Genomic DNA, 26,590 nt, shown 5'->3' on the forward strand with positions numbered 1-26,590 from the left:
TTAAAATTCAGTTTTTCTCTCACTGAATTTTTTGTGGTTTTTTCTATTCTAGACAAATTCAGCAACAATTGAATATAAAGGATGAGAGCTGCTTCCCAAATTAGATAAGTGCCTGCCAAGCTCTTTCACCTCTTCACCCAGGCATCTGCCTGGACAGCTCAAGTCATCTGCTGCCCAAGCATGGGTTTGTATTTTGATATCTCAATTAATTATGCCAAACACCCTGGTGTAGACACATGTGCTTTCTTATCTGCATTCAGCAGCATGTCATGGAAACAATGGGCAAAATCTGAAGCATGAATACAAGAGGAGACTAAATGAAAGAGCACTGAGAAGAGCTCCTGCTGCTCCAGTGCTGGTAGTGAAAAAGCTGTAGTGAAATTGTTCCGATTCCTTTGAAATATGATTTGGAAAAGGGGAGAGATTCTGAAAATATTGAACAGTGACATTTCCAGAAAGAATTGTGTTGACTTTTGGTTCTGAAAAATCCTTTAGCTATGTTTTGAGAAGTAGATACATAGATACATAACCCAGATCATCAATAAGTCTTGTGAGTTGCAATAAGTCTTTAGAGGAGTTTTGTGGAACATGATTTTTGAACACCTGTGGAATTAATTGAAAGTAATTTTTTATCTTGAAAAGCTCCATGATTTTGTTCTCTCTGCTGCCATGTAAAGCCAGCTGCCTTTGAAACTGAGCATTGGGCTCTGCCTTCCCAATTTGTTCATCAAAAGATCCACAGGAGTGCCAGATTCACGTGCAGACTGAGAGGATTTAATTGAGCATTCGCTGTGTAGCTGTCGGCCTGGTTCCTCTGCAGGGTTTGAAGGAGAGGGAAAGGGCAGAAAGCTTACAGGTGCAGAGCTTTTCTGGAGCTTCAGTGCATGGAAAGAGTTTTTGTAGCTGTTTTTGAGGGGAAAGAATGAGAATAATTGTACAGACCTCCTCGGGGCTGAAAGGAAGTGCTTGAACACAATCAGAATTGTGTTCAATTGTGAGGACACTGTCCTGGGAACACTGGAGAAACCTTCCTGTGCTCATACAGGATTTCAGCTCTCCTCTTGGGCCAGGAACACCCAGGGTGTCTCCCTCTCAGATCCTTCCACCGTGAGGCAGCATTTTATCTCACAGCTGGCAGAGTTCAATACCTTTTTTGAGAAATTTCGGAGCCCTGAGCAGAGGACCTTCCCTCCTGGTTCAGCCCTGGTGTGTGACACAAGGAAGGTCCAAGGTCCCTCCCAGCAGCAAACAGTCAGGCTCTGCACCCACAGGGTTTTACCCTCATGTCCTAAACTCCCGAATCCTTATATTTTTGAAATAAATGAGGTGCTCTGCCAAGCATCTTTCTGCTTCCCCCAGGCCAAGTGGCAGCACGTGTCCCCAGCTGGGGTGCAGGACAGGCAGCAATTCCATGGTGAGGGGAGTGTTTTATTTGTGTCATTCTGCATGCTGCAATTTTCAGAGCACATCTGCAGTCTCCCTACAATGGCAATATATTCTTCTCAGCTTCAGAGCCTTTAAAATATCTCAGTCTTGTGAAAAACAACTAATCTGCAGAAAATAACCATCCAGACCTAGAGTGAGAGCAAGGGCAGCAGGTGCACTGGGTTGGGAAGGCACTGGTTTCCTGGGAATATTTAGAAAATAGGTACCGTTTTGTGAATAAAAGGGGCTAAAACTGCATCAGAGAACCCAGAACAGGCAGATACTGCACATGCTTCTTCCTGCAGCCATTCAGACCATGAGTGTGACTGTGACATTCCAGCTCAAGCCTGCCCAGGAGCCAGCCCTTGCCTTCACTGCTCCTGCACCCAGGGAGTCAAAGCTTTCTGACAACTTGCTGCCTAATCAGGAGTTTGAGCTGGGGTTCTCAGAAATGGAATACTAATGATTAACAATTGATTAGCACAATGGCATCAATCTCAGGTGAATACCTCTAGAAGTGGTTGTAATTTGCCCTTTTGGATTGGCTACAGAGACACCTGGGTTTAGCTCATTGTTTTGGTTGATGGGGTGGGTTTTTTTTCCACTATGTGATATCAGTGTGAGTACTTCTACAGGCATTTTCATTTCTGAAAGGAAGCAAAATTGTGCTTTGCATTTTAATTCACCATGACAACTGATTTCTAAATCTCTTTCTAAAACATTTCTTAGAAATATAATAAAATTCCTACTTTCACTTGCCATCTTGCGAACGGCTCATCACCGGCCACGAAGTGCACATCCTCTGTGATGTTCAGGAGTGGGATCTGGCAGTCAACAGCCTCAGAGCTCAGAAAATCTGCTTTTGTGCTTTCCTGTTCCCTTGATATCCATTCGCCATGGAGATGCTACAGTAAAGCAGAGGGAGAGTGCAGAAACTGAAGGCTCATGGAGAGATTCCAGTTGTCAATGTATGTTTATATTTCTAATCGATAATATAAGGCATTCCTAGGTGGTTTGTTTAAAAGGGAGACATGCTGTTACTATAGCTACAGTAAAGGGGAAGCCATGCTTAGCTAGGCACGCAGGTGGTCTATTGGTTTAGGAAGTGCTGTGGTCTGCACTTGGGATGAGCGGCTGGGATGAGCCAGGGTGATGTAATCGAGTAACTTTGTGTTTCCTCCTGGAGCTCAGCAGCCAGCTCGTGGATCCTTGAAGGTGATGTCAGCTACTCCTCCAGATCAGCTGCACAAACCATTCCAACTTGGTAAGAGCCTATGGAGCCCTAAGGGGGCACAGCAAATCTCAGCTGTGCCTCATGAGTGTGCCAGCACCGACTGGGAGTCAGGCTGAGTGTCTGTTCCGAGTTGGATTTATGAGTTTAATCAAACATTTCATATCTGACGACGCTGATCCACCAAATATCTCAGTTGCAGCATTGCCTGTGTATAGTTGTTTATGATAAAATTACAGTGCTAGCATAAGAGATGGGTTTGATGCTCATCAAAATTTCTGATTTGGTGTTAAAGTATGACTAAGAAAATTCAAATAAGAGCCTCTGTAAGTATGCTGAGGAAACCCTATATTCAACCACAAAACTTAGCATTTAAATGTGTTTAGGAAAACAGCCAAGGGTTGTAGATGTTCCAGATGTACAGAATGAGAAATAATACTGTGATTTCAGGCTTCAATGGGCTACAGAGCAGCTGAACCAAACAGGAGTCAAACAAAACTCCATAGAGATAATGAACAAGAACTCATAGCAGTGCATTTCCAGGGAACCAGTCCTGGAAAGGTCTGAGCCTCTTCAGCTCCCCTCACTTGTGGCAAACACATTGGCAGTGGACATGGAAGGTACTCATGACCTGCTGAAGCAGTGAGGGAAGATAGCACAGACCAGAGCAAAAGATTTCTAGACAAACATGCCAAAGTTTGACTGTATCATCAATATTTTAGGAGCCAATGGGAGGCTGCTTACGATTAACCTGGTGAGCTGGCAGTGCAGCCTGGGAGACTCCTGGAAGCCGAGGCCAAACACACGGACCCTGCTGCAGCTGGAGGCACGGACATCACAGAATCCCCCGTTCTCCAAACCTGTGATTTCCAGAGCTTGTTCTGCAGGGGTGAGAGAGACACAGAGCTTTAGGGAGCAGCACTTACACGCTGTTCTGGTCTGCTTCACCACAGAGTTGTTGTAGTTGCTCCTGGTTGTTGTGGTTTAATACTTTTCCTTAGGGTCCTCCTTGCCTCCCTTGAGGCAGAGAAACAGCAGTTGTCAGGAGGGGAAGCAGCAAACCTCCATTAAATATTGTCCTGTGCACCCAGTGCTGCAAGATGTATTAGCACATGTCTGGGCTCCTGAATCAATTCACTGAAGGTGTGGCTTTGTGTTAAAAGGTCTCCAGGGGTAAAACTTCTGGTGACCTACGTATCCAGTGGAATGCATCTGCTGAGCCAGGTAAGAGGGGTAAAACCTCTGCTGACCCAGGCAGCAGGATGGGAGCACAGCTGACCACATCCCATGGCATAGAGAAACATGAGAACAAGAGATGACCACGCCACCAGGATTCCTGGAGTGTTAAAAAGCAGGGTAAAAGCCAGTCCTATGTTTTTGCTTTGCTGTTTGTTTGTTTATTTTTCCCCCCTAAAGTTTTGGTGGTAGTAAAAGGGTCCTCAAAGTAAAGCTTTCCTGTGAGGGTTAAATCATTAATGTTAGCACTGCACTGTGTCAGCACAAAGGTCATGCACCAGCTAAATTTCACTTAAATTCTACATTGAGGCCTTAAGTAGAGCTTAAGTAATGTACAGCCTGTGCTGGTCCCCTTACAAGGCTGACTTTCACCCATTACTGTTTTTAAAATGTTTTATGGCTCTCATATAAAGTTGTACTTTGGGTATTCACCTTTTAAAATTGCTCATTGCTTTCACATTGGGGTTATTTCTACAGAAGAAAAAATGCAAGTCCAGTAGATGTCAGAATTCACATCTTAATTAAGAAAAATTATAATTTGGTAGATATTTGCACCAGCTCTTGGGTAGCACAACACTCAGAATGGCTTCAATATCGTACATCAATAATAGCAGTTGGTGGGGATCATGGCTACATATTTTCATTTATACTATTTGTAGACCTAGTGGTCAGAAGAAGGCACTATGGTGACAAGTAACACAAAGCAGAACATTTTCTTCTTGTCTCCTGAACAGCACTTAATAGCAGGGGCATGACCAGGAGCCCTGGGAGGGATGTTGCTCACCAGCAGAGTGGAGTCCCAGTTGTTATCCCTGTTTAGCTTCCTCTTCCCTGCCCCATCATCACCACTGCTCTGGCAAAGCAATCTTGCCCATCAATTTTCTCTGGGCTGTAGCTTGGCTAAAACAGAGCCTCTCCATCACCTAATATTTTAATGGTACATTAGTGCAGCTCTGATTTGAGGAGTAACATGCCCTGAGTGGAGTTAAGAACTTTCCCAGCACTTCACTGTTCCTTTAGGGCTCTGCCATTTAGGCTGTAATTAGGGAAAATGCTGTTTAAACACTGCCATCCTGCCAGGTTGCAGCCTGCAACAACAGAGCTGCACTACTCGTGTTTTTCCAGAGAAAAGAAGGAAGGAAAGCGACATAAACATGAAAAAAACCACGTTTTTCCCCCTGCACTTCTGAAGTGCTTTTAGCTTTCCTTTAATTTCTTTAAATTGATTTTATTGCAGCAGTATTACCAACACTGCTGGACACTTTGCAATATTTACAAGAAGAGAAATTGTTTATAGCTTATCAGCTTTCATCAGTTACTGGTGGATTCCTGTAATGTACCAAACTATTAGTCAGATGTGGTGACTGGTTTTGATAAATTGCCTACTTCTGTGGTTAGTGCATAAAAATAAAAATAATAAAAAAAAAAGTTAATGATGTTTTTCATGAGATTTTAATAGTTAGCCCCACTAGTACTGAAGTAGCTTGGATTACATTAATGTTTTCATTATCACTGCAGATTTTCAGGCTTCTGTGGGTGAAGTAGAATCTCAGAGCCTGGGAAGGAGTGAGGCACAGGAATGTGTTCCTGCAGCCCTTCCTGTTCCATGAAAGCACTCTCAGCTCAGTTACTAGTTGATTAAACCCCTGCACTCCCCCAAGGGTTTCCTTACATCTTTATGGCCACACTCCAGTGCCAGGGTCAGGGCAAGATTGCCCAGCCCCTTCCTTTGCCCAGTGACTTACAGTATCAGCATTTTGTATTTATTTCTCTCAAACAATTCTCTACACACTTGTCAGGGTTTAACCCCAACTAAGAACTGGATATCACACAGGCTCTTGCTCACAGCCCCTCCTGGCAGGATCAGGGAGATAATCAAAGGGGAGAGTGAGAAAATGTGTGAGTTAAGGGCAGTTTAATGGGAGAGAAAAGGAAGAATATACAGTAATGATAATTACCATGATAAAATATTTAGAATATACAAGTGATGCACAATATAATTGCTCACCACTTGCCAAGAGATGCCCAGCCAGTACCTGAGCAATGATCCCTGGCCAGTTTTCCCCCCAGTTTATGTACTGAGAGTGATACCATATGGAATGGGGTATCCCTTTGGTCACTGGGGGGTCAGCTGTCCTCTTGGTGTCCTCTCCCAGCTCTCTGTGCATCCCCAGACTACTCACTGGCAGGGCTTGAGACCCTGGAAAATCCTTTACTTAATATAAACACTACTTGGCAACAACTATAAACATCAGCATCTTACCAACTTTGTCTGATGGAAAATAAAAACAACTTTAATGTCTCTTTTTCAAAGAAATGGATATTAGAATTCAATATTTAGACCTCAGTATAGGCAGTACCTGAATATTGACAAGGGTTGTTATTTTTATCTGTTGGGGTTTTTTTGGGCTTTTTCTTTTCTTTTCTTTTTTTTTTTTTTTTTTTTTTTTTGTCACATGTAATGGGTATAGGAATTTTAGGCATTTGGTTTTTATGAGGGTTTCTGTCTGTCTTCCCCTCTGCCTTCTAGTGTTGTTGCATAATAGTTTCAACCAAACAGGTGAGGTGAAATCCCCATGCCATTGGCTCTGGAAAAGTTTCCTGGCAGCTGGGCTCTCAGTCATCCAGACCCTTCTTGCTGGGGTACAGGGATCGAGGGTTCATTGCTCTGTGGTAGTGGAGGGGTAGTTGATCAGTCCAGAGAGGTGCTGACATCAGAAGGAAATATTGGAGAGCCCAGAAAACCTCGGCAAAAGAGCTGCAAGTAGTTCAGCTAAAGGCTGGAGGGAAGGACAGGAGCAGATATGCAGAGAAAGCAGAGGTTTGGAGACCTGGGATGGATTCTGATGTCTGTAGAGAGGAGAGAAATCTGTAGGTAATCAGGCAATTCCTGGAAGGAGCTTGTAAAAACGATGATATGTTTGAACATTAATAATTTATGTTGGGGGAGTGTGAATGTCAAAATACAACAAATTCCAGGGCAGAATATCCTCCTTCTTTTCTCTGTATGGCCTATAGGCCAAAAATGTGCTTTGACTTTTGCTAGTAGATTAAGAACTGAAGTTCAGGGTGGCACCTGGGGTGCAGATGTGACAGGGTGCAGCAGTTAGGGCGGAGGATTTAAGGAGCTGTGTGTTCACATCCACTGGCTCAGGCATGGGCATCCCACTGCATTTCCAATGCCCAGTCTGTACACACTGCAAGTTAATGCAAAAAAATGCATCTATCACTTGGCAGAACAGTGCATTGGGACAGTGATGAACAGCAGGAAATGCTGGGGGAAAAAAGTAAAAAAAAATCTTGTGTTTTAATGAAACTGTCTTGAGATAAAATGGAGAGAAGGGTCTGGAGTTGAAGGTGGAAATCTCAAAGGCCTCCAGACCTCAGGTGACAGAATAAGGGATCTGTCCTCTTTGGTTTGCAATGTTGTGTTGTGCCCCTGTCCAGGCACAGCACCTCCCTGCCTTCCCTTCCTTCTCCTCCCATCTCCAGTAGGAATTTCCAGGAAAGAACAGTAAATTGGGATTTGCTGACAGTGCAATTTCATTCTGTAATCATTTACATGAATCAAACCTGACAAGGAGCACAGGTCAATAATAGACTGAAAACTCCCCCACATAAATGCATGGTTGGCTTTACAGGTATTTTTTGCAGCATATCATGTAAATAATATGCACAGTTGTAGAAGTAAAATGAAGACATTAGACACAAAATCAAGAATAGTGCAAAACTATACTTATTTAAGTCTTACTGATGGATAGAAATGGTTCATGTTGGATTTACACATTTGATCAGAAAAGGATCCCAGCACAAATAAACTTTCTTCTGCAACGTTTGAAAGCTACACATGAGGCTTTGGACTGGAGCAGCAGGCCTGAAATTGAAACCAGCAAGAATTTTGTTTGAATAAAGAGAAGGAAAGGAACTGTCCTGCTTTTCTTAAAGGAGTGATAAATAAGAAATCTAAGCCATGAAAAGCAAATCAAGAACCAGATCATAAGTGCTGTGTTGGGTTAAATCTTTGCTGAAGTGTGAAATTAAATGGTCCATGATGCCCAGTTGCCCCTTCCTTGGAATCAGGTACCTGGCTGAACAATTTTCCATGCCAGAGCTGGCTGGTGTGGATGTGGACCTCCAGCCACCATAAGTATGAAGGTTCTGTATCAGTGTAAATTTGTGCTTAATTATCTCTACAGCTTGGACAGAACAAATCTAAGTCTACTTCCATTGAAATGTTTGCAAAAATATTGTATCTCGTTTGTATATAATGTTATTTTGGCAATCATGGACACAATCATCATTGACTGCATTATCCTGGAACTCGTGCTATCCATGTCCCAAAGCTCATTTGATAATCCTTGCTAAGAAAAAAACTATCAGCAACCATATGCTCTTTGCCAGAAGTCTTGCACATCAGTGACCTCTCTGGCTTCTAAATGAAAACTGTGTTTTTTCCTGCTTCCAAACCTCGGTCTCAGAGGACCAGGGCAGCTGAAGGAGCTGGGGGTGTTTATTCTGGAGAAAAGGAGGCTCATGGGGACCATCCCTCTACAACTCCCAGAAAGGAGGTTGTGGCAAGGAGTGGGTTGGTCTCTTCTCCCAACTAGCAAGTGAGAGGACAAGAGAAAATGGACTCAAATTCCAGCAGGGGAGGTTTAGATGGGATATTATGAAAACTTTCTGCTCTGAGAGGGTGGCTGAGCACTGGAATGGACTTCCCAGGGAAATGGTGGAGTCACAATCCCTGAGGGTATTTAAAAGTTGTGTAGATGTGGCATTTGGGGACATGGTTTAGTGCTGGGCTTGGTATTGCTGGATTAACAGTTGGACTCACCTACCTTAGGGATTTTTTCCAACCTAAACAACTCTGTTTCCATAGTAGCAAACTCCAGATCTATGACCTTTTGCTGGCATGGAGTGAATCTGTTTTTTCTGCTTTGAGGGTCTCTGGTATCCAGTATGGATTGCAGAAATGAGCTCTGAGAGAGTGTGGGGAAAAAGCATTTTGCAAGAACTCTCTGCATGTGAGAAATGGCCTGGCTCAATTTCACACTGAAAGCATCCATGTGCTGCAACAATATGGCAGATTATTTTTTGCTTTAGAAATCTCACTATGACATTTTAGGTTTATTTAATCCTTCTATTTTTAAAAGGCTTGCTAGCAATGCACTTCAGCAATAAAAAAGAAGATGATTGTGCTGTTGACTACAGAGTATTTATTTTTTTCCAGATGGCCTGGAAAGGTGACCTCATGTAAAGTTCTGCGCATTCATGGTGCTCACTGGCACTCCAAAGCAGGTCTCAGTTTTTGTCCCTCAATGATACTTTAGGGCAGAACCCTTGGCAGCATCTTGAGGCTTCCTGTGAGTGAGTGCAGTGATGCCACAAAAATTATTTGGGTCACTGTGGTGTCCTCTTGGTCCTTATGTCCACTGTAGTGCCCAATTAGTTGGTTTTAGTAATTTTGCAAAGTTTAAAGTTATCGAATTAGATTAAATTTGGTTATTACACTGTGGCTTTTGTTCACAATTGGTTGAATGTTCTCTATCTGGTGGACTGTGTGCTCTTTACACAACATAAAAGATGATGGAAAGGCCTTAAAGGTTTGCTCTGAATTTTTGGCTTTGGTCAACTAAAATCAAACCTTTGAATGGTTTGCAAGTTTTAATTCTAGTTTATAAACTGTTGTGAATTTGTTGTTTATCTTGTATGTGCATTGTGAATATTTGGAGAAGGAGGCAGCTTTTCCAGGGCTTTTTGTTTTCTTTTGGATTTAACAATATTTAAGGGTTAGATTTCCTGTGGTACCTGTGAACAGCCTGATGTAAAGAAGTTATAGGTGTGCTTCTGGGGTGTCAGGCTTTGGTCAGTTTGAATGAGACCTATAAATTTTTAAACTTTTCTAGTAAATTAATGCTACGTTCTTCAGAAAATGATTTTGTTTGGCTACATGTTTCACTGTTTTCGTTTTGCATTAAAGCAAATATAGTAATCTTCAGAACAGACTGATCTCCCTGATCTGGTTTGCAGGGAATAGTATGATCACTGAGCATGCACCCTTCCATGCCCCTTTTCAGGAGGATTTGATATCCTTTTAAAATTTGTTTTCTATTGAGTTTGTAACTATAAAGCTAATAGTCCTCTTCCTGCTCAGCCAGGTCTGTGCCTCGAATGGAAAGAACTGGGACTTAAACCAGTAGATTAAAGCTGGTATTGATGTTTGCCTTTTCAGATGCTTGTTTATTGCATCTGCACCAGCAAAAGCTAAAGTAAAACTGCTATGAAAAGAAGAAAGGCTTCAAAACTAGCAAGAGGTTTCCAATCCCTGAGAGTTGCCCACAAATATATTTGATGTGACTGAGAAAAATGTTTCTCCGAGCAAAGTATGTGGGTGTCAGTGAGGATGCATCAGAGGTAGTTAAAGTTCATACTTTTTTTCTCTTTTGATTCTAAACTATTTTTGTTTTCTAAATTTTGTAGCTCTTACTAAAACTTTTGTGGTTGGAGGTGTTCATTCCTCTGAAAGAGCAAGCGTGCTATTTTCAAAAGGCAACAAGTCCTATGTTCAAAAATTGTTGCTTTGACAAGTAATCTCAAAGCTTGATATTTAATCATTATACCTTTTATAATTTTGTCTGCATGTACTGTCTCTGTTTTTAGCCTGAGAAGAATGCATTTTTGTAAAATTTTATGGCCCAGACCTGAAGATAATATAGAATATTTTTTTTTCATATAGGATGCTTCAAGTCCCATCCAACCTGGTCCTGAACTCTTCCAGGGTTGGAAATCCACAGCTTTTCTGGGCAACCTGTGCCAGGGCCTCAGTGGTGATGAGGACCACTCCTCTGTAGATGGCTGGGAGAAGGAAAGTGTGTTTTGTAAATAAACATTTTAAAAGATATTTTCCCCAGTTTTCTTTCAGTATTAAATCATACATTGTTTTAACTAGGAAAAAGCAGACTAACTGAGCCCAATGTAATCTTGAATTCCATAATATATCTTCATGTTTATTGTTTATCTACTTTCCAATATTATTCAGTAAGCCGAGGGAAAAAAATCATAGCAAATGGAGATAACAGGTCTCAAAAGCAAAGTTTTCATTTTCAAGTTGTATAGAACCTCTTTTATGGAGCATTGATGTCTTAGTGAGACTTCTTTAATGTCAGCTTAAAGGAAATAAGACTATATCCTTAATATCTTTAAGCCCAGTGTAAAGAATACAATCCCAGTGGGATGGGAGCTGTGTATTAAAGTGTGCTTTATGCTGCAGTGGTACATGGAGATCTGCTTGAAATGTTCCCTGCCTTACAGAATTCATTGCTGAAGAAAAATGTATTTGATAGAAACAGATGCAGCTTCTAAACTTTAGTACAAGAGCATTTCCTCACACCCATCAGCTGTCAAGTGAACCTGGACACATGAGAGGGAACGGGGAGGCTACAGGCAGTGGAAAGTTTCAAAACTCCCTCAGTTGGATAGACAGGAAAATTCAGCATTGTGGAATGTAAAAGTCAACAATTCGTATGTGGAAAAGGGAAAAATAAAAGAGCATTTGTGAAAAAGAGACCTGATTTTTGCCTTGATAGTGTAACTTCATCAAAGTGATAGGAACTGTGGCTTTGTTAATACCACCAAAGCCAATGGAATTGTTATTATGAAGAGTAGAATTAAGCCCAATGACTTACTATTTGAAAAGAGGAAGGGCTTTTTAAGGAATAATGCAATTTAACATTTCTTTATAGCAATAGTACTCTGTTTGGTGAGAGAAGTTTAAAACAGTAAGCATGGTTTTTGCTGTTCTCACAAGCATGTTTGACTCTTCTCATGAAATCCAATTTTGAAAAATCAATGGAATTGCTAAAGTGTATTGCATCCTCTCTGCCATAGAACATGTTTTGCCATATTAGCAAAAATATTGGTTGTTTTGTTCTTTGTTTACTAACCCAAACAATTTTAAAAAATTATCAATTCCTGCAGAAAAGGTCACGGTTTCTGGTAACTCTGTTTCTGGGGCCCTTGTGGTGCTATTAAATGGAATTCTCCCTTGAAGGTCTGGTCACCACAAGCTGGTCCCAGCCACAGAGAACACCAGCCTTACACACAGTGAGCAATATTTTTCATTGTAGATATCCTGAGGATTTAGGAAATGGATTATATTTCCTTTGAAAAGTCTAAGATGCATTTTTAAATTTGTATAGTCTAATTTATGCAATCAGCGTAAATTAGGACAGCATCTATTGAGCCAATACACCCTGATGGCTCCCTCTGCATCACATCAGCAAAACACATGTTGAAAATGCCAAAAAGTATTAATTTACTTGACTTCCTAACAGCCTTTACACATCATTATGATCTGGACTTTAAAGATGACTGAATTGATTCAAGTGGGAGAAAAGTATCTATTTCAGCCACTATGCTCCCATATAAAGTCTCCACAGCAGATTGGAATTTGACATAGACAACTGAAATACTCTGTCCCCTTTCACCTGAAAAAATTAAGTATTTTCTTTCAATTTCCTCCTCATGTTTTGTCTTTGAAAATGAGAATTAAGCTTAAAAATAAATCACAATTACATAAACCATGAGATTTTGATAATATGTACCTGATCTTGCATTCCTGGCCTGATCAAAACTCTGAGCTTATTCTTCCAAGGGGGAGAGACATTTTCCATTGGAAGACCCAGCCTGAGGAACTCTAATAGCTGATCTCCTACTTTTGCTCATTTTATATATATTTTAAAAAATATTGTGTGCTTGAATTCATATTATTTAATTACAGCACACGAACAGGACCCACAGCAGGCTGCTGAGTTCACAAAGGTCAATATAACCCCTCCAGCAATAACAGGGTACAATCGATGTATCTGCTGTGGCAGATGGGTCAGGGGGACCTGTGTGGTTGTGGCTCACAGCTCTGAAATGCAGTTGGGTTCACAGCCCCTCTTAACAACACCAACGAAATGGATTGATGCAAAAATGGGATACCTGTAAGTGTAGTAGGTGAACATTCCCTTCTCACCATCCTTTTTTGCTCACTTTGATTTCTTTGCTGGTTAATTTTTTTTCTCCCCAGAACTTTCCACATAGAAATTGAAACTTCAAGTGTCATTACTTCACTGAAACTAATTTGTCCTTATTATTCCTCATTACCTTTTATCTTGTAATTGCTCTTTAGAGCTTCATACAATCTGCATATTACATTGCTCTATGTGTGCTTTACTAGTCCTAATTTTTTTTTATAAGCAACATGGTCAATATATACAAATGGTAAGCACCAACCTGATTTGCTATCTGCTGTAATTGGATTCTGCCTTTAATTACAGGTGGTAATGACATTTTAAGCACCTTATACAGGTGTTGGGGGGGGTGGGGGTTAGGAAATGTTAAGCAACATTAAGAAATTCTAAGCTTCTGGAGCCCTGCCAAATTTCAGAGGTGCCTTTCAACTCCAAATAGCGATTTTCATGTGAGGATAATTATAGCTCTGGCCACCTGGACTGCTCCTGTTGGAGTCAGGCAGAGCAGAGAAGTCTGCAAGCCACACTTCACATCTTCTCTCTTTATTTGTGTTTTCATTTAAAATTACTCCAAATATATTATGGCCTGTATTCTGATTCCTAAAAATACTGCAGGGCCATCTTTTTGTGTGTGTTTGCTGGCCAAAACCAGAGGCAGAATATATTGTTATGTATTGGCAGCCTAGCTGAGGTTGGGTGACCTTGGAAAAGATATTTGAATTATGTTGATGGCCTCCTTGATCTTGGGGGAGTTTTAATTCACATCTATAATTCCAGCCTGAGAAAATTAGACAGAGATTTGCTTTGGAACTGATGGGAAAATATATAGCCAGCAAAAGGAGTTACCTTCTCCTTCATTACTCACGTAGCTTCTCCTGGAAAATAACTTTTCCCTAGCAATAGCACTTAAAACTCAGCATTTCTGAGATCAACACATATTCTCCAGTTTCTTCTGTCCTGACTTTTTGAAAAGAAAATGAAAGAGACAGCACTTTTATATGTCCTTCAGGAACCTAATTCAATTCTTAATTTGTCCTCCTTTCTTTCCTTTCCTACAGAACCTCTGCTTATTAGTCACAAAGCCCAGGGGTTTATCCTGCCTTTGCTTGCACAGTGCTGATTTCCTGTGCTCTGCCAGCCAGACCAGGATTCCTGAGCTCCCAGTGACGGGGCTCAAGCTGCTCTGGTTGGAGCACACAGCTTTATTTCTGAGATTGATCTTAATTAATCTCTAATAACCTGCTCTGGTGTGAAAGCCTGGCTTTAGTGGCATCAGCAGGACCTTGGTTCTGAGCACTTCCAGTCCTTTGAAGTGACATTTGAGAGGTTGTTTGTGGCTGTGTGGTACTGCTGTGCTTTTCCCTGGAAAGAGGTGTCCCATCACACGTGTACCTTGGGATATGTAGGGAACAGCCCTGGGGGTGTTTAGCCTGGAGAAAAGGAGGCTCAGGGGGGTCTTCACTTCCCTCTGCACTGCCTGGAAGGATGTTGCACCTGGTGGTACAGCTTGGTCTCTTCTCCCAAGTAAAAGGCAATAGGACAAGAGGACCTTGTTGCTGTCATCACCAAGAGATGTTTAAATTGGATATTAAGGAAAATGTGTTCACTGAAAAGGTGGTCAGGCATTGGAACAGGCAGCCCAGGAAAGTGGTGGAGTCACCATGCCTGTAAGTGTTCAAAAAACCACATAAGATGTGACACTTGGGACATGGTTTAGTGGTGAAGATGATTGTGCTGGATTAAGGGTTGGATTCCATGATCTCCTAGGTCCTTTGCAATCTAAATGATTCTGTGCTGTCTATGTGGAACATTTCTCCATGTGAAATGTGAAAACAAGCAAATATCTTCAAATATATTCTGAATGAAATTTGAAAATCAAGAACAGCTAAATCTGAAGCTCCCATGAAGGCTTGTCTTGATTGACTGTACCAAATTATCTAGATGACCTTTTCTAAGTATTATAATGTCAGGGTGATTGGCATACCAGAACTAAGATTTTATTTCTCCTTGTAGGGGATCCAGCCTCTGGCTCTATGTATAGATCTGCTTTATGTTGCATTCACACGATCAGGTAATTTTATATATATAAACAGTTTCTCTATGTTTGTATATGTAGAAAAATATTCTAAATCACTAATAAATTAATTCATAAATAACCTTTAATAATGGACCTCATTGCAGTTCACTCCATTGATTCACTCTAGAACTGTGGTCCTCTTCCATAGCTAATGATGAAACAAATGTACTCTGTAAAGTTTTCTCCTAACTTCTCTGCATTTATAACAAAGACAAGGGAGAATATTCTGAAAAGTAAGCATGCCAGTTGTCACCTTGGTTTTAATTTTTCTGGGCTTTTTATCCTCAATTTTTCTTTAACTCAGGAAAAAGCATTGTCTAGACAAGATGTCCCAGCAGCCTGTCCAGCTGAACCTTGAAAATGGACAATGCAAAGGCAGCAAGAGACAGACAAAGCAGTCAGGGCAGAGGAAGGCAATGGCTTAGGATGTGATTCCCACAGCTGATGTGTGCTTGTTTTCTCACCTCCCTGTGCAATCTCTGTTCTCTGTCCTTGTTTATATTTGATGTCACAGCAAGAAGACAAGGTGCCATTAGCTTTTACTTGAAAGGTCATATTGAAGCTATTTTCCTCTAATCTGAGAGATTTCAGCCATAGCAAAATAAAATTTTAAGATTTGGCCTAAGCAAGTCCCCTAACTCTTCTGTATCACAGAAAAATGAAGTTAAATATTGAATTGTGTGTTGGACAATTGCTTCAAAATTGCTCAGCTCACTTTTCAGTCCCTGGTGTCAGTTATTCTCTGTGTGAAAGAGAATGAATTCCTCCATATTTGAGAATTTATTCTGCAAATTTTAGTCTGTCATTAACAAAAAAAAAAAAAAAAAAAAGGATGTCAGGATATATTTTAACTGCTTTAAACCCATGCACTGAAGTCATGTTTAATGTGAAGACTGTGGGTGATCCCATCCCTGACAATAAATGCATTGGAGTATCAGATGTGCCACTGGGGCTGCCTGGAGATTTGGATGTCTCAGCTAAGCCATGGTGACTGACCCTAGACTGATCCTATTTGATAGCTTTGGTAGGGTTACTTGTTCATTTTGTCACTTTTAATTTTGTTTTGTTACTAGAACAATGTTTGAAATGAATGTTCAAACTTTATTCTCTGTTGACCAAGAAAAAAAGAAGAAAGATGTTTCTCTACACTATTTACATGAATATTGACCACAAGGTGAGCAGGACGCTCCTCTTTTTTTGTGGGAAGCCTGCTTGTCAGCATGCCAGTGATAGATCAGATGTAAAGAAAATCACTTCTGCAAAACCAATTTGCTAAGGGGCTTGTAAAATCCATTTTTAACAAGTTACTGAGGCAAAAAAGTGAAGGACCAGCCAACCAGATATTTTGATTGGCTCTTCAAGGTCAAAACCTGATTACTAATTCATCAAATACCTTACTGGTAGCACTGCTTGAAGAGCAAACAACTCCGTGCAGATGTTCTACCTAATAATTCCGATATGGAAAGAATGCTTTACTTACTTTTGGCAGTGCTGCAGTCGTGGGAGCTGTGGCCTTCAAAGCACTGGCAGCCCAGCTCTGTGCAGTGTCCGTGGCCACTGCAGAGCTCAGGGCACCTCAGGGCAGTGAGGATTTCTTCCAAGGAAGCTGAGGGCTGCTTTCCAACAGGGAACTCCCCGTTCCTGCTTCCCAGCACTCTCCTTTCACACTCATTTTCCAAAAGGGCTATCAGTGCCCTCACCCAAGCCACGTCATCTTTGAGCTGCAGATCCAAAAGGCAAATATCAATCGCTTCATCCAGGTGTTTTCCCAGGAGGTCTTTACATGCCAAGCCAATGGTGGAATTTGCAAGAATTTGGTGGCAAATCTCCCGAGCTTTGGTGGCAGTCAGGCCATTGGGAGTGGGCCATGACAGTGGAAATTTCACCCGATCCCCTTCAAAGTAGTCCTCAGGGAAAAAATATGCAAAACTCTCTGAGTCTCTCTGGGCTGGGCCATGCAATGGGTGGAAGGATGGGTATTCATAATACTTGTCTTGCCTTTTTGCTTTCCTTAGGTGTCCTGTTGGTTTGGTAGAGCCAATGGAACTGTTGCTATTCATGGAAATATTGTGTGTGAGGGGCTTTAGCAGGACCTTGGGGCTTCTCTTTTGGACTGATTTTGTAAAATATCTTTGACCAAAACTCTTAGTTGGTGGTTTCCCATCTTTTCTCGGAGTTGACTCTGTTTCTGTGTGAGTGACAAACTCAGATGTAACATCCAGATATGGGATTGCAGAGCTGTGATCCACGTGGCCATGATGGCAAGCAGAGGGCTCAGGGGAAGGAGCCTGAAAGGAATTTTTTGTGTTTACCACAGGCACAGGCTTGGTGCTCCCCTTCTGGCATCTGCAGAAACTTTTCCTTTCCTTCCTCTCAGAGGGTGCTGGAGTCTTGTCAAATAAACTCTTCCCTGGTGGAATTCTGATTTAAAAATAGGAAGGGATTAGAGGGAGAAAACTTTCAACAAATTAGTCTATCATACAAGGAAACTTCCTTTTCCTGAGGCTGGGGTAAACATAAATGCCCACTCTATAAATCACTTAAGAAAACACTTAAGTTTAATCTCTGCTTTCTTTAGTCACTTTTTCACTGCCCTTCTTGATTTGTCCTGTGTGTTTTCTATAATTTCATGGAGACTTTTCAGTACCAGATGTTTAAGTGGTTTGCTGGAGCATTGCCTAACTGCTTGACTTCTCTTTGCAGGACTTTCTCTGAGGTGCAGGTTACCCTTTGTGGATTTTACATGAAATAAGGCCTTGGATTTGTCCCTGGGTGACCCAGCTAACTCTTGGAGAATGACAAAAAAGTTGTATTCATTTCAAATCCTATATTATGAAAATCATCTTTATTGGTGTGCCTGTTCTCTCCTTATCAAATGTTTCTTCTAAGATGTAGATTGCTAACTTTTTTCTTTTAAAAAGTATCCCCCCCCTTGTTTTTTGTATGCTTACTTTCATTATTTCTTTCTACTAGAGTTTTCTTTGATTTTTTCTTTCAACACAAACAATATTTTTCTAGTGATCATAGGGCTAGACTATCATATATGATGAACTAATTCTCTTCCCCTTTTAAATTCAGTCTTTAATGACGGATGAACTTCTAGACACTTCAGTTTGAAAAAGCAGCCATGATTCCAAAGTTTCTTCAGAAATGTTATATCTCTTATTGATCATATTTGTGCAGCACAAGAGGAATCCTAGAGCTTCATAGAAAAGGATATGATTCTTGTCCCAATATTTGACAGCGTGTCATTACCACACAAATTTGAAATACCACCAAAAATTGAAATTATTTTGGCATGAATTCTGTCTTGCAGCCAGATTGCTGGGGTTTCAGGAGAGTGAAAGCATTCGCCAACATGTTGGAGCCAAACACTAGATACTGTTGTTGGAAACTGTAATTGTCTTTATCCAATTTTTTAGAAATACATTTTAAATGGCATATCTGATATTACTGTTTTGATCGTTGACACTTTTAAATAGAACATCTCAGTGACACTGGCACAATGAACCTATTTCTCCTCCTGAAACATGAGCACAAACATTTATGGAACCGTTTTGCCCAAAATGTGGGCTCAGCAGGAGACAGTATGAGGCAAAAAGATGGTTTTCATGCTCATGGAAATGCACAAGCTGTTCCTCACTTCCCTATAGTCTAGGAAAATAAAACATTTTTGACGACTGAGAGAGTTGTCCTTTGGACAACACATTTTAGTGTCTGAATGAGCGTCCTTCACACTCCATTCCTCTGGCTCTGTTAGAGGGGTTACGTGCCCCTGAAGCTTCCCTGACTCATCATAAAGTAAATTTAAACCCACACTAAGACAGCAGAAGTAGCTCCTCCTTTGATATTGTGCTACATAAATTAAAGGCTATAGTAAATATAATTTATTTAATAATAATAATTAAAAAAAAAAAAATATATATATATATATATATCAACCACATAAACTGGTTCAGAGTCAGGACAGAAACTGAACACACCAATGAAAATTTCAGTAAAATAAAACTCTTTTGATATTTTATTGAAACAAAATCCTCTGTTAATCCTATATGAAAACAATTACCTTCTTTTGGACAGCCCCTGTCAACAGAACAAGGGTGTATGGTGTGGAAAGAATGGAAACCCCATCCTTCCTCACAGCCATGCCCATTCCAGCATCTCCTCACTGAGCTCAGATGTGCCCTCTGTCCCCTGCATGAGATGACCCAACTATCATTCCTCATTCCAATATAATCCAGGAAGAACTAAAGTTTTTCAAACTGAGTTGGACACTATTATAGAGAAAGTGTCCAAAATTTAACAGCATTTCTTTTTGTTTGTTGGTATATTTTTAAATGTTTGAAAATTTTATTTTCCCCAATTAAATAACATGATTTAAAATTCATCTCTTCTCTGGTTGCTATTTAGTGGCTGGGAAGCTCTGATGTTGTTTTATTGTTTAAAAGTTGTGCTGGAAATCTGGCGTGTAAAACTGATCTGTGCGTGCAGAGCCCTGCAGCTGCTTGAGAGAGGTGGGAGCCAGAGAAAGCTCTGAACTGCCAGATGGTGGGCACTCACACTAGCTTCAGGTGCTGGAGAAAACCTAGCACACTTTCAGGGTTATTTAAAATGAGATTAAAAACAGCAGCAGAAAAACCACCCTCTAGCTTTTGTTTTTCACTGGGCCATTTCTCTGTGAGTGGATCAGAGAATGAGCCTGTCTCCTCTGGAGGTGACCTTAGTTTCTCTATGGGCTTGTTTTTTAACCAGGTTCTGAGGGGGTCCCTGAGAATCCATCCTTGGGAGGATGAAACTCACCACCCCTCTTGCCCTTTTCACTTAGGAGGAGCTTCTGCCTTCCCTGAAGAATCTCCATCATATAACCCACAGAAAACTCCTCAGCATTTCATAGATAAATTCCTTTGCACTGCACTTTGGCTTCAGCTCTTTCAACAAAATTACTTTGAGCAAGTTCTCCTAAGGACCTTTTTAGCCCATTTTTGGGGTAGTGAGTTATTGGTTGGTTCTTGCACCAAGCGATTTCTCCATCTGCCTTCCCAGAAACAATTTCTGACTGATTAGCACATTATTAGGATGTTAATGATGGCTGTTGAATTCTAAATAGCAGAATTTATAATGACAGGCCAAAATAGACATTAGATAGCCATTACTTAGGCCCACTGAATAGAATATGGCAGAGGTGTTTATTTTCTGAAGTGCAAAAGTCTAAAAATTCATTGTTCCTCCCATGTACAGATTAAGTGCTATGTTATGGTGTTTTGCCTTCTTTTCCCTTACTTCACAAACCAGGCTACACAAGCAAACCCATTTTGGTTTTATGAACACCTAATGGGCATGTTTGAAGTTCAGCACGAGGAATTAAAATGTGAGATAGGGATAGAGACAGGAGTAGGGATAGGGACAGGGACTGTGACAAGGAGATATCAGAGATTCAGACTCCTTAAATTATAATAAACTACTGCCTCTGTTTTCAGACCATCTGTCCCAGAAAGTACAAGTTTTCAGATCTCACTGTCATCCTTAGTAGCGTTGATATTAAGTTTTAGCATGGTACATATATTACCAGACTCTGTCAAAATGTAACATTTAATCTATACTCACATATTGTAATTAGTGTTCAGGAATAAAAGAACAAGAGAAATACGAAACCCTTAATTAATCCCTGTTGTCAGCTATCTACATTTTCAAGTGTGGGTGAGAGCTGCATTTTTTTTAACAGCTGAGAGGGATCTTAACACAGCTGTTAACATGACATCACTTGTGAATATAAAACTCCTCTCTTGGTAACTGCTGATGTGTTTTGTGCTGACTGAGAATTAAGCCCCTGTGCTGCTGGGATGGAGATGGGTCTTCAGGCTTCCCCCTTAGGTGAAGCAGATCCCTCTGTCAGGTCATTAGAGGAGTCTGTAATGAAATAAACCCATCAAGACCGATTGAAAAGCTGCTGAGAGCATCTCCCGGGTGGGATCTCCCTGGCTTTGTACCTCCACTGCTCGATGAAGTCTTCCTGGGGCAAGTTGCCGAGGTCGTTGTGAGCCATCCCATCAAAGAGGCCACACAAGCCCCGGGTGCTGTTGAAGTCCCTGCCCGGTGTCCTCACTGTCACACCCATTCCCCACTCGCTCAGGTCCGCTCGAACAAACGCTCCCGAGGGGAACAGCATCTGGAGAGGCAGGAAAAAAAAAAAGTGAATTGAAGCTCTTACCAAGCTTTTTGTGCAATAAAAAGCCATTTCTTTCCATAAACAAAAATATCAAAGCAGGACGTTAGTGATGGTGGAGGTTATTTAAGATCACTTAGAAACAACATAAATATTTATTTGTGCTATTATTTAGCTTGCTTTCAGATTCCATGGCATTAATATCTGATAGCATTACATAAATATATAACTGCATGAGTACTTTCTTCTTAAATTAATATTTGCATCCATTGAAGTTTTCCCAGTGGTAAGTTACCAGCTAATTTTTGAAGCGACTTCCATGACAATAAGGCCACCCTTGTGTCTTTTATATTAATAATTTTATAATAATAACTTTTTTTCAGAGAAACTGCCAAGATTGAAAAACATCTTTCTTCCTTCTGAACAATCATCTCATTTTCCAAGGCCGGATTATCCAGAAAATGATTGTGTTTTAAAGTGGATAAAGCAATTTTCTCATTAAAGGACTAGTGGTAGGCTTACACTGACCTTTAAAAGGGAAAAAAAAAAAAACCTAGCAGGGTTCAAAACAAGAAGTAACTGTGTGGATAATGGATTTTTCAGATTGGTTTACTAACCAAAGAATAAAAAGCAAAAAAAAAGAAAATATCTCTTCAATTGAAATGTATTTTTTTATTTGCCTTATTTTTACAGGTTGAAAGAAAATTATTTGAAAATTATCTGGGCCTAGAAAGGGAGTGGGAACATACTATCCTGATAAGTAGACTTAATACTTTCTTTTTATCCGAAATTAAACATTTTCAGTTAACCTTGAAAAATACATTAGAGTTGTAAACATCTCATTATAATAATTTCAAAATAATTATTTTCCTTTTTTAAGTGGCTGCTGCCTAAATATAATTTATTCATCCAAATAATGTCTTTTCTTTTCCTTCATTCTGGGATGGGATTTTCTGGTCCCTTTGATGTTCCTCCCCATCACATCTACTCATATCTATGAAAGAGTAACAAGCTCATATTTTTATTCTTTTGCTTGAATCCAGAGTTTACTCAGAGTTTGGCTTCAGTAAATTATAATTCTGCCCATTTTAGTTCCCAATTATTTCAGGCTTTTTCTAGAGGGCTGTGTGTAAAACCCTTGCAGTCAGAACTGCACGAGCTGTTCATTCTTCTGCTCTGTCCAGATTAATATTTCCAGGTGTGGATTTATTTCAGGAGTTTGGAGGGCTCTAACCCTTTCCTTTCCTGCTGCCCTGGGCAATGCATCCCACCTGGATTTAATGCTGCTAATTGAGGCTTCAAAGAAGGTTTTTTGAGACCACAGTTTGCTGAGTTATTTAGTGACTGGCTGCTGAAAGCTGCCACTTTGCATGACCTAACCCCATTCTTGAATGTTGTGGGAGCCAGTGGGAGCCAGTTCCTGAGCTGCATGAGGATAATGATGGACAGGTGCTGGGAGAATTGGGATGCACCCTACTCGGTGGTGTGCTCATGGATCTTGTTCGCTGCTGCACAGTTCCTATGGATTATCACTTACATCACAGCAGCATTCATATTGTGTCCCCAGTCTGCCCTGATTTGTTTCCCCGAGTCTTACCCCAGGTGTAGATGAGAATAGGGATTCCTTGCTAAGATTATCCTAGTAATAAAACAGTAATTATATTGCATTCAGTTGCAAAATGAAATGACAGCTTGATTCCTGCTTTTTCTCTATTCTATAATTAACAGACTTTCAATTACTACCTTCCTGAGGTCTGTTCCAGGCGAGATCACAAGGAGAGCCAAGCACAGGCACTTCCTGCATCATTCTGGCTCTGCTGTGGACCAATCTTCATCCAAAACATTTCATGGCAATAAATCTTGATGATACAACTCTCGGATAAAATTATCTTCCTGGCCATAATTTGCGGCTCTTTTCCTTACCAAAACCCCTGGTGCAGCCTGCTCTTATTTTTCAGTGATTTCAGTGGATTAGTGTGGATAAGCGATACTTATGCAAACTAAGTTGTGGGCCATATATTTATTTAGGCAAATGCTTTATGTTACAGCAAATGTTGCACATTTACAGCCCATTTTCACAGCTTTTGGGGGCTCTCTGGATCTGACTAATAGTGTCTTACTGCTCCACTCAAAAGCTCCATTATTCTGCTACCTGCGATCTTCCCTTGAATATTTATACCTTGAGCTCTGCAAAGAAATTTGCTTTATGCAATGTGGTTGGGTAGTGCCTGGCATAAGCAAACAGGGAGTGGGCTGCCATGCTGCAGAGAGTAAGTAGTGCTATCCGAGCTCTGCTGTCTCACCAAGGGATTTGTTTTGTTTTGTTTTAGTTTGTTAAACCGACACTTTAACCAGCTACTTCCCTGCCTCTTGTTTTGTGGTACATTTGGCTGCAGGAGCTCTGATGGCTTCAGATATTTTTGTAGCAACTTCACTGATAATTCAGAAATACTAAACATTCGTTTTCAAAGCACAACCACCACAAGGGCACTCAACCATCCACGCACGTACTGTGATTTTCCTGCCTCCGTAAGACTTCAGGATTCTGACTTGTGGCGATGCCTCGGTGCTTTTGAGGGTCAGCTGGGGACTGCTGCCCTGCACGTGGCCATTGCAGGTGTCCAGCACCACGGTGTCACCCCCTTCTTGTGCAGCTACACCACAATTGCAGGCGGTGGCGGAGCGGTGGCCGCCGCAATCCCACTGGCGGATGTGCACCTGGAACGCCCGCGACTCGCTGCCGCACAGCAGGAATGTCCCGATTTTATGGCTGTCATAGCGCCTGGAGAGCCACAAAGGAACACAAACAGAGCGGGTTAGAGACCCCCAGAAGGTGTGTGTTGGGTGTTTGTTGGTACAGCAGCACTCCATAATTAGAGCAGCCTGCTGGCTGGCCTTGGGGAGGGAACCATCCACACATGGGGAAGAGTTTCTGTGGCTGGTCTTGGATAAGGGAACCATCCACACATGGGGAAGAGTTTCTGTGGCTGGTCTTGGAAAAGGGAACCATCCACACATGGAGAAGAGTTTCTGTGGCTGACCTTGGAAAAGGGAACCATCCATACATGGGGAAGGGTTTCTGTGGCTGGCTTTGGAAAAAGGAACCATCCACACATGGGGAAGGGTTTCTCTGGGTCTGTATCCAAGGGAGCGCTGCAGCAGTTGTTAGCTGGAAATGCCTAAGAATTCCTGTGAAAAGCAGGAGTTGTGTCCCAGCTGCTCCCATGGCAATGGGCATGGATAAAAAGGATAAATATTTGATACAAAGTAAATGGGAAGAAGTTTCCTGCCTCCGGGTCTTTATAAATATATTTTGGTTCTTATGGAATGCTTTTAGATTATGATGTTCTTCAAAGGGAAATCAGTGCTCGAATAACCTCTTCTGTGACTAATCACCAATTTTACAAGTCTGGCTGTGGCTAGGTAAAGGCTTCCTTGTGAAAATCTGGGATTCTACTGAAAGCCAGCTAAGATGAAGTTTGTTCCTCCCCCTCCATGACTTCTCTAAGCACAGCTTTCACACTCAATGGATTGGCAATCAGCATGGAGAACAATTTAGGACTGTCATTATTTTCTGTAAGGAACATCCCTGCTCCATCTGGGTAGGCCAAGAGCAGGATAACTTTAATAATTTGCAAGTGTTTGGCCTCTGCCTGAACCATCTGGAACCTCTGGGGTTTCCACAACAGAAGGCTGTGAGAAGACCCTCTTCTGCTTGTTCTTTGTGCTCTTGCTCCATAAACTTCTCTCGTTCTCACTCTATTTTATTCTAATATGTTGCATAAAAGGAAATAGTAGCCATATACTTAATAAATGTTGTTGATGTTTTCTCCCTATAAGCTAACAGCTTCCATCTTTAAAAACAATGGATTATTCTGCTTTAAGACACTGAGATTAGTTTTAAACATGATTTTTATGAAATTAAATAATATGGAAACTAAAGGATAAGCTTATTTTTATATGTTTTATTCTTTTCTACAATAAAGAAAACATAAAAAGGAATGTATAAAATGCTTCTGCTAAATTACAGGATTATTTTTTGTGTAGTGCCACGCAAACATCCACATTTTTTCAGGCCATTAATGTTTCTTATGCAGAGGAACAAATGGCTTGTGAACTGTGACTTTCTCACATGTATATTTCTGTTTTGCTCCTCTTCAGAATAAAAGCTATAGATAACTTTGTAGCTTAAAACACAGTAAAAAATTTAAACTCCAGCTGCTTTTCTTTGATACAAAACACAACTGACTTTATCTTTCATCTTGAAAAACTTAGTCAGGTTGGCCATAAAGTGATAAGATTTTCAATCATTCTGTCTCATCCTATTTTCTAATCAGATGCATAAATCCTGTAGTACACTCATAGATGCTGCTGCTAAGATTGATCAAAACTAAGGACAACATAAAAAATATAAATAATATCTTTAAACATCAAATACTCCATCTGGAGATCTTTGTGGGGGAGAAAGAGGAGAGAGGATATTTTATGAGAGCACCTTCTGCAGTTTCCTTCTACAGGATCAGCTTAGAAGAAGAGGAGTTTAAGGAGGCTGACGGGAAATAAGGGAAATAAAGATTGGCTGTACCCAGACTCATCATCTCTTTCTGGTAAAGAAGGCTGTGTTTGCATATGTATATAAATGCCATTGTAGTCAGGGGAGCTATGTATTGCTTAATAATCAGTGACAGTGGACCCAATCCAACCCTCCTGGAAGTCACTCCAAGTCTTTCAATTAAGTCATGGCATAGATTGCATAGCACATAATGAACCTGCACCATGCCTAAATTAGAGTTTTCAGGAGCCTTTGAGTCAGTTTAATGGATAATTGGATGTAGTCAGGTAAACTTTTGTGGTATTTATACAACAGTAATTGTGATAACGATTCTTTGGGCAACGTTGGAGAAGTTGCCTGTGGTACTAAATGCCTGAAGTAGACTTAGAGCAGCTCTTGCACGATGGAGTTCTGTGTGTTCCTTGTGGACCAGGCACCACTGTTTGTGTCTAAATCTCCCTCCACAGTGCACTTCCCCATCCTGCTTCCCTGAGAGTCTGCAGAAATGGACACTCACTGGGTGAAGAGGGATTCCCTTCCTCCCCCTCTGTGTGCTCAGATTGTTTGCCAAGGGGGGAAGCAAGTTCTTGTCCCAGCACAAAGTCATGGCTCGAGTTATGTTTTTTATCCAATAATTATAAAACACTCCTGAGTGCTTGTTATGGCAGTGAGCTTCTATAGGAATAATTTCTGTTGCTAAATCATAAGGGAGGGACAAAGGGGGGTACAGACACATGTAAAAAACTAGTACCTAGTAGTGTTCAATTTACCCACACCCTGCACTTCCTCTTCACCAAGCTGCACTTCATCTCTGTATAAATTCAGTGTTTTTTGTGGTAATTCCTGAAGATTTTCCACCAGCTTTGCCACCAAATTATTTGATTTGTTG

The 26,590-nt window shown here is 40.9% G+C and overlaps 1 protein-coding gene across 1 annotated transcript in view; it reads right to left on the bottom strand.

Moving 5' to 3' along the window:
- LOC106849921 (von Willebrand factor D and EGF domain-containing protein-like) overlaps positions 1 to 26,590 on the bottom strand; it is a 187,942-nt gene that overhangs the window by 125,441 nt on the left and 35,911 nt on the right. The window contains exons 9-13 of the mRNA XM_088168290.1: positions 23,661 to 23,931; positions 20,974 to 21,152; positions 16,467 to 17,407; positions 3,401 to 3,537; positions 2,175 to 2,330 (exon numbers count right to left, since the gene is read on the bottom strand). Coding sequence (XP_088024416.1) covers positions 2,175 to 2,330; positions 3,401 to 3,537; positions 16,467 to 17,407; positions 20,974 to 21,152; positions 23,661 to 23,931 — 1,684 coding nt within the window. The remainder of the gene's footprint in view (positions 1 to 2,174; positions 2,331 to 3,400; positions 3,538 to 16,466; positions 17,408 to 20,973; positions 21,153 to 23,660; positions 23,932 to 26,590) is intronic.

Source organism: Sturnus vulgaris, chromosome 7 (assembly GCF_052056855.1).
Source record: "Sturnus vulgaris isolate bStuVul1 chromosome 7, bStuVul1.hap1, whole genome shotgun sequence".
In the NCBI taxonomy this organism is placed as follows: domain Eukaryota; kingdom Metazoa; phylum Chordata; class Aves; order Passeriformes; family Sturnidae; genus Sturnus; species Sturnus vulgaris.